At 41.4% G+C, this 8,562-nt stretch overlaps 1 protein-coding gene across 1 annotated transcript; it reads right to left on the bottom strand.

The window, feature by feature from the left end:
• Positions 1-1,233: 1,233 nt before the first annotated feature.
• On the bottom strand, positions 1,234-6,151 carry LOC130744845 (uncharacterized). The gene is made up of 3 exons (XM_057597007.1): positions 6,146-6,151; positions 2,087-2,239; positions 1,234-1,995 (listed from the first exon to the last, which is right to left on the bottom strand). Exons 1-3 carry the CDS (start codon positions 6,149-6,151, stop codon positions 1,396-1,398), a joined length of 759 nt encoding a protein of 252 aa, XP_057452990.1. The 3' UTR covers positions 1,234-1,395.
• Positions 6,152-8,562: the final 2,411 nt, after the last annotated feature.

The following is an 8,562-nucleotide window of genomic DNA, read 5'->3' as shown; positions in this document are numbered from 1 at the left end:
AAGCTTGTCCACCAAGGGTTTCAGAGCTCCCACATTCCCCTCGAGTTTCGCCTGGCTAAGAGCAGCCTTCAACTCTTCATACTCCTCCATCTTCTCATCAATCTGGTGTTCAGCAAAGAACACTCGAGCAGTAAGCTCCCGGTGTTCTTCATATAGAGGTACAGCTTCGTGCAGGAGGCCCGAGAACTCCTGAAGAGGAATTCTTACCGAGGCAATAATATTCCTCGAAAAGAGTTGGTTAATAAGCCCCGTAAGCTCTTCAGCCAAAGGGAGGAAAGAATGCAACTCCCAGAATAAGTCTTGATCAAAAGCCAAGTTCCGGATCTGGTTAAGAACACGACGGCTAGCCATGACTGAGGGGAGTTATGAAAGCAGGAAAAGAATTCTGGAAAAGAAACAAGGGAGAGTTTGGAGAAGTTACTGAAAAGGAGTAACAAAAAACGCTCCATTTATAGGGTAACAACCAAGGAATGCATTAATTAGTGGCAATCAGTTGCCAACTCTTCATCTTACGGTTATAGGCCATGCAGATTACCACCACCATCGTGAATAGCTTTGGCTTTTAATGAACAAAGACTTGCATTGAATCAAGAAAACGTGGTATAAGATTGCAATAAATTGGTTCATTCCCCAGAAACAAAGCGACGACTGTGTGAAGGGGTGCAAGGAAGTTTGAGCGATGCAACAATAAATGAATAGCCGTCAAAATAAATGCGTAGTGGAAACTGAAAAGACTTGGCAAATTAAACGTCAAATTATATGGCTTAGGTGCCAAAACCAGTGTCGAAATATTACACGTAATTGGCATCGAAAGCCATGGTTAGAATTGTGCCATCATTACATATTAATAAAAAAAAAAGAGTCCTACAGTAGGGTCAATCTCCAATTCCTTGATAACCTCTTTTGTCGAGATGATCAGAGCCTTGGAATCTTTAGTAAGCACGTCCAATTGATCCTTCACAGCAGGGCCTTCCTCGACCAAATCAGCTCGCTTTTCCTCCAGTTTGGTAATCTCTCGGTGCAGCTCTTCAAGTTTGATGTCGACTTCAGAGATTTCATCTGCGATCAAAACCTTCCTAGCAGTGAACTTCTTGAAGTCCTCTTTCATGGCTGCAACTTGAGCTTTACCAGCAGAGACTTTTGCTTCCTTAAAGCTGACAGCTTGACCAACGTCCTTGATTTGATGAAAGGTGGCCGAAGCATCCACTAAAAAAGATTGAAGGTTAGCCAAAGCAGCAGCCTGTTGAGCGTCGAGTTTTTGGCCAAGAAGGAAGACAAGCAATTCCTTAGCAGCATGGCTTGCTTGAGGATCAGCTTGGATCTGGTCGAGAAACCCATTGGCGAAGACAATAGCCTTCAGCCGACCCATACTCTCCTCGATCTGCTGAGAATTGGCTACCCCACTTGATTGAGCAGTCTCAGCAGTAGCATCAACTTGACGGGGTGGAGAGTCCCATTCCAAGGTGCCATCGAGGAAGCTATCCAAAGCTGCCAGCGGGTCCTCCTCAAATAAAGTGTCGAGCTTTTCACTAGACACATGAGATGAAGAGCCACCTTTGTTTTGAGGCGAATGTTGCACAGTGGCAGCCGATTTTGGAGGAGGCATAGGGCTGTCATCTTTGCCTGGAAGGGGCTCTGCTTCGCGGATGGGAGAAGTTGTACCCTGAGTCTCCTGCAAGAAAAACCCCTTTTATGTCCTTTCGATAAAGTAAAACGCATATTAAAGGAGTCAGCAAAACATGAAAAGTATAAAGATACCTGGCAAGCAGAGTCTTTGGAAGGGCTCGAGTTGGTGGAGCTTCTGGAACGGCGAGGAGACTTATGACGAGATTTGCTCCTGACCTTCCTCCTTCCCTCAGATGAGGGGGTCTTCTTAGCTGAAGATGCGGCCTTGGGAGGTTTCTCGACACCTTCAGTTTTGGATTTTGCAGGAATGGGAGCTGGGGAATTCTCACGGGATGGAGGATTGGAGGTAGAGTGCTCATGAACATCAGTCTAAAGGAAACAAAACAAACAAGAGATGACTCAGATTAGGAAACCACGGGTTAAAAATATCACAAGGTACCCTCGAGAATGGAGAACATACCTGAATGGCGGCGCCGCCACCACCCTCTTTGTCAGCGACTTCTGTTTGAGCATCAGATGCCAACTTAGAAGCCCCACTAGGGGTGGAAACACCAACCCCCTTGGCCCTCTTCTGACTGGCCGAAGCAACAGGCTTAGGTATCCGTTTCCGGCTCTGTCGAAATATACGTCAGCCCATAATCCAAGGAAATCGAAAAGGAAAAGGTAAAAGCATGAGGAAAGTACCTTGAGCTTGTCAGCAAGACTGACATCATCATCCTCATCATCATCATCATCATCCTCAATCACGACCGGGTGGTCCTTGGAGGAATGAGCCACTGGGGAAATAACTTGAGGAGCTGGTCGAATAATGACTTCAGCTGCAAACAAAAGAAAAATTAAGAAGTAAAACAGGAAAACCAAGGCCAAGTCGAAGTATTACCTTGACCAATACGCATGTTCAGCGATATGTGGTTGAAGATTTCGACGGGCACATGATACGGAAAGTTCCACAGGTGGTACTTAGTCCAAGTCACTCGCTTTCGAGGAGGTAGAGCTTGATTGGCCAATACATTTATGTTTATATGGTCAACCCATTTAGGCAAGACCGGTGGAAAAGCCAATGCAAACCTACTCGTAGGCAAAGACGGGAACCTAAAGCCAGTTTTTCGAATAACAAAAGATAGACCTTCCTCACCAGGAGGAACCACTAACTTGGATTTCTTGGCTTTAAGTTCCCATTTTTGCCTTAATACTTGAGCTGCTTGCGCAACTGTATCTCGAAGGCGAAGAGTTGGGTAATATACCACACCGAAGAACTCTTGAAAAGATCGAATTTCTGCCAGGTGCATACCTTTGGTCTTCTTCGGATCCTGCTTCTGCAAAAGAAAAGCATCTGTCATGCATTGCAGACAATCGACGAGGGGCTTCGAAATTTGAGCCCAATACTCAGACCACCAGGCTTTGAAAGCATTAGTGGCATAATATGAAGGAGCGTAAGTGAAGGGGCTCAGGTTGAGGAGTTTCTTGTTATAAAATTGAACAGTCTTGTCGAAAACAGAAACCCTCTTAATAGTTCCGGGGTACAGGACTAGACTCTTGTCAAATAAAGTGTTGGGTAGAACTTGACTAAGCCCAAACTGTCGAGAAACCAATTGAGGGTTGTAGCCACAAAGAGTGTAGTCACTGCTAGCAAAACCCACAGTTAAAACCCTAGGAGATAAGAGGGTCCTCCAAAGTGTGATATGGTGCTCCTTGGGCAACGCAGAATCAGAGGCATTAGGATAAGAATTCCTCAGCCAGAAAGGGCCACGAATAGCCTTGCTGTAAGGAGAGAAACTGGAACGGTAGTGTTTCAGCTCGAGAAACATGGTAAAGTACTTCCTGAAGTCCGCTTCGAAATTCGACGCATCATAAGCAGGGGTCAGGGTCTCGAGCCTATGGGCATCAATCCTGGTGTTAGAAGCAGTTAGAGGATTATCTTGTACCGGCAGAAGAGATTCGAAGACTGCATTCAACCAAAGTTGAAACAGCCAAAGTGGTCCAGCCGCATTCAGAGAGACGGTCTTGGTGTTCCGGATATCCTCGACAGCCTCATTCAGCATTTGATACAGGTTGCCAAGGACGAGCCTAGCCATAGCAAGTTGTCGACCCTCGTGAAGCAGATTGGCTAAAGGCAAAAGCTTGGCGGGTATGCGCAAAGATTTGGTGCAAAAGACATAAGCAGACAGCCAATACAGCAAGAAAGCGACATGCTCAGCATCAGACACCTCACCACTCTCAACATAATGGTCCTTAATGAATCGACTAAACGAAATGTTGTCAGTAGGAATCGAGATGGGTTTAACAGGAGCAGGTGCAGAATGATAATCATCACCAATGGGCCACAATCCGGTGATAGCAGCAACATCCAAAAGAGTGGGGGTGATCATACCAAAGGGAACATGAAGGCAATTAGTGGACCTCTCCCAGAAATAAAGTGCACTCAACAGCATAGCAGGGTTATACGAGATTGGAGATCTCGACAACTGAATCAAGTCGAAAATCCCTACATCCTTCCAGTGTTGTTTCTTATCTCCCTCAACCCTATCTAACCATTTCAGGTAGGCCTTGTCGTTAGCAGAAGGGTTAGGAGGGGCCGAACGAAAGGCTCGTTTCGGGTCAGAAAGAAATGGCATACGGTAAGAGGGTTGAAATGCCAAAATGAGCTCCTCTCCCCTAACGCTAGGGTGAAATGATTCATGTTCTTCAGGGAGACTATTGGGCCTATCATGCTTCACTACTTTCAAAGGGCCCAAAATGGCGCGTAAAGTACCATTAACAGAGAAAGGAATGAGTACCTGGGATTTCCAGATAGCTCTCTTCTCTGCTTCGTTGGGAGGTTCTGGGATTGGCACGCGTTTGGACTCATCCAGCTTAAGCTCGGTGGCCAACGGAAGGGTTTGCTCAGGATTGGAAGCCATTGAAGGACGCAGCAAGTGTTTCAGAGAAGACGGAAGAAGATGAAGTGATGAAGTCTGGAAGAAGAAGTTGCAGGTTGGATGAAAGAGTAAAGCTTGAACAAGGAATACCAAGAGGGTATTTATAAACGGAAGGGGAAACGGAACCCAAGCCGCATTGAGCAGCAATTTATAAAAACTTTGGGTTCCAAGCGATTATTTTATTAATTAATTCATGTCACCTCTCAGCTTTTTGGCATAGGTGAAATCATGGCCCTAAAAAGGCTATAACTGTCAGCTAGTGGAGAAGTCACCAGACGTTATGGCTGCCGATTGGACTTGAAGATCGAATGGTCGAGAGCACAAAGCATTTGAATCGTTGGAATTGAACGGCTGCGATAAAAAAAAAAATGCTTGGCGTCTTTGAGCTAAAGCAGTCGACAACCAACATTTTTGGGGGGCAACTGTTAAGCCAAAATTAGAAGCATTACAATTATCGACACCATGGTACAAAAAAATGGTTTCTCGACAGAAGGGGTTGGGCGAAGCCGGCAACTCAGCACACGATGTCCCCCAAAGACAAGTTAGTAAAAAGCCATAACTCGACACACTCAGAAGATGAAGAAATCTCGATCATCTCAATGGAAGAAGCAGTTACCGAACAATAAGCAACTGCAAGCACGTGCGTACACCCACGACGCCACGAATAGCAACGGTTGCCCACGACTCAGAACCATCCACGTGGCAATAGAGTCACGTGCGCGAAGACCATCGGCTAAACGTGGGGATGGCGCCAAAATTCAAAACCCACGAAGCCATCGTGCATCCAAAGAAAACCGCCAAGAACATGGGCAGAAAGAACAATATAAATAGAGGAAGCAGCAGCAGAAGAGAGGGTTCCCAATTGAAAAAACTCTGAAAATTCACTAAAAGCTCTAAACGTCCGCATCAATGAGACTTCGAGAGCAGAACGTGATGATGGAGGAGTATGTTGCAGAACCAACGCTTTGATTTCCTTGCATTTCAGTTCGTTAATTTCCAGTTTTTATGTGTAGCTTGTTTTGTCGAAATTTGCTTTCATGTTATTTTGGTTTGCTTGACTATTTTGTAATCGACTCATATTCAATAAAATCCAGTTTCGTTTGAAGTTGTTTATTGTTGTCGAAAACACATCCGTCCACACACTACACTTTGGCAAAACGTTTTCTCAAAAGGACCCTGAAATCTAAACTTCCTTTAGTCGAACTAAGAGGATATTTGTTTACCAAAAATCCGTGTAAACACTCTCACATTCTACATTTAAATAAAATTAGAATTAGATCTCCGTAATGCTAAATGTTGGCCCTCACTTGTGTGCATCAATGTTGACTTACTTCAAGTCATTGATGTATTTTTTTCATAAATTTGAACTATTTTACCATAAAAGATAGCAATGCACATGATTTCACCGACTTGGGGAATTTTTTTTTTGTCTTAAGTTAGATGAACGGCTAATTACACCTCCATGGGCGTAAGGTTATATATCATCTTGGGGATTGATACTCTCAAGTCTCACCCTACATCCTAATTCTCACCCTTCTTTCTTTTTAAAATTCCAAAATTACGAGTTTACCACATTTCTCTTACCCGCTCTCACCTCTCACCTCCATCACAACATCTTCTATTGGGTTTTAGAAAGCCCGGTATGTTAAAAACATGTTACACGACATCTTCTATTGGGTTTTAGAAAGCCTGGTATGTTAAAAACATGTTACACGGGGTTTTGAAAATACTAGGTTGGAAGTGGGAGAAAATAAACTACGTATGTCAAAAACTCATGATATGTTTATATTTTGGGTGTATGTTTAAAAACTCGGTATGTAGGAGGATGTCAACATATGTTTCAAAGAGTATTTTAGGAACTTAAGTTTTCGACGAATATTTTCCGAAAAGCTTTATAAAAAATAAGAACCGAGAAGCATATGTGTTTTTTTATTCATTGGGTTTTAAATCTTGTTTGTGTAAATACACTGGGAACCCGGTAAACAACGAACCTAATGGCATTATCGAAAGGCAGTAGTAGGGTTTGGGGTTGGACGGGAACCCAGTAAACAACGAACCTAAGGGCATTATCGGAAGTTACTTTAAAGGCAGTAGGGTTTGTGGTTGGTGGAGGGTTAAAATCAACTCCCTATTATCTTGTAGGCTGCTTGCGGGTCCATAAGTCCACATTCTATCCAGTCCATAATAGGATAGCAAATTGGACTGATGAATGGCCTTCATGGCCATCGGCCCATATTATGAAAAATATACTATGCTCATATGCTACTATTATTTTGACCAAAAAAAAATATGCTGCTATTGTTCACTTTTGTTTGAGTACTGTGTTTGGAATTTTTCTACCATTTAGAATTAATTCTAAGTAATATTATTATAATTAACTTTCAAGTTGTGGAATTGATTTTGAGGGAAAAAAAAATCAATCCAATTATACTCCCTCCGTTCCAAAATGTAAGTTGTTTTAGAATTTATATCATATTCCAAAATATAAGTTGTTTTGCAAAACCAATGCACTTTTTCTCTCTTTCTTCCTTATATACCCTCATTTAATATTATATCTCTTAATTACCACCTTCAATTTTCACCTATCACAACTCTCACTATCCACTTAATCAATAATAACATTTCTCTCTCCTTAATATAACACAACTTTAACTAAGGGTATTTTAATCAAAAAAAATTATCAATTAATAAACTCTTAAACAATATGCACAACCTAAAACAATTTACGATAGGAGTACTATTTATCTACTGAAGGTCATCAACTATTCAACCATTAATCAGTCAAATTGCAGACTACCTTTATCTTGATGATTCTTTTATGATCAACACAAACATTTTTTTTTCTCCCCATGAATCATGCTTACAGCTTACCACATAAGCTGACAAGCACATACATATGCATGCTTCATATTCAATTAATTCTAATTCGACCGTGTTCAATGTAAATCCACAAACGGTTCAAGCACATTGAAGTAACTCACGACTTGTTGGTTGATATTCAAACAGAGTCTGCTGATTCATTTACCAGTACTGTCTGCATAGGCTTCAATGCATTGCAGCTTGATAAATATATAACTGGTTTGTTTGACCTATATATCCATTTATCTATTACTATATTTTATGCGGAGTTTTCAAGGTTGCCCTCCTAAATTACCACAAAGACCCTCACCCTTTGCGGCAGTTTTCTGGGTCCAACTCCTAAGCATTCTGCACCCTAATTAATTGAGAGTTTGGTTTCAGTTTTATACCTCATTTTTCAGTACTATAAAATAATAAAATAACTGGTTGACGTGTCTAAATTTACCGTGTTATATATATTTTTTTTTTGATAATTACCGTGTTATATATTTTGTGCTACCAAGAAAATTACTGAAATATACACGGAATATGACAACTTGCATTTGCTTTACTACTTTCACAGTACACAGTGAACCTGGACCAATTGGCACCTCTGCTTTGACTCTCCTAGCGTCCATGCAAGTTGTAACCGGTTCGGCAGAATGGTTCAAATTGGTCCACATGAAACGGATCCCAATCCTATTTAGTAATTTACTATTATTAATTTGATTTTTTTTTTACTTACTACTAATTCTCCTTTTAATTTGAACCTAGATATATCCACATTCGATGATTGTGAGATTAATCTCTCATCTATGATCAATAACTAAGAGGCTAAAAATCAATATCAAGTTATTTACTCAAAATATGAAGTGCTGAACTATTACGATAACACACTTTAACCCATATGTTGTTAAGTTTTAGCATGAATAATAACATTAACTACTTAAGAAATGAGTAAAAACAACCAACTCAGTCTATTTAATTAATCTTGTGACAAAGAGTTAATTATGAATTTTTTCTAGGGAACAAATCATTCAGCCTATTTCTGCTATTGAAAATATATATTTAATCCTATTCTAGTGCATGCAGCTGAGCCGCTGAGGTCAGATGAATAATCAATTACCCCAATCGCAGCTAAAGCTCACTGCAATCAATAGTTCCGCGGAGCACAGTATCT

Source organism: Lotus japonicus, chromosome 3 (assembly GCF_012489685.1).
Source record: "Lotus japonicus ecotype B-129 chromosome 3, LjGifu_v1.2".
NCBI lineage: Eukaryota > Viridiplantae > Streptophyta > Magnoliopsida > Fabales > Fabaceae > Lotus > Lotus japonicus.
The sequence above is the reverse complement of the archived record's forward strand: the minus strand, read 5'-3'. Positions and strand labels throughout refer to the sequence as shown.

Bases quoted from the DNA above. Each gene is read 5' to 3' on its own strand.
- LOC130744845 (XM_057597007.1), bottom strand. The intron at 1,996-2,086 runs GTATGTTCTCCA...TGTTTCCTTTAG, and splicing joins GTGGCGGCGCCGCCATTCAG to ACTGATGTTCATGAGCACTC.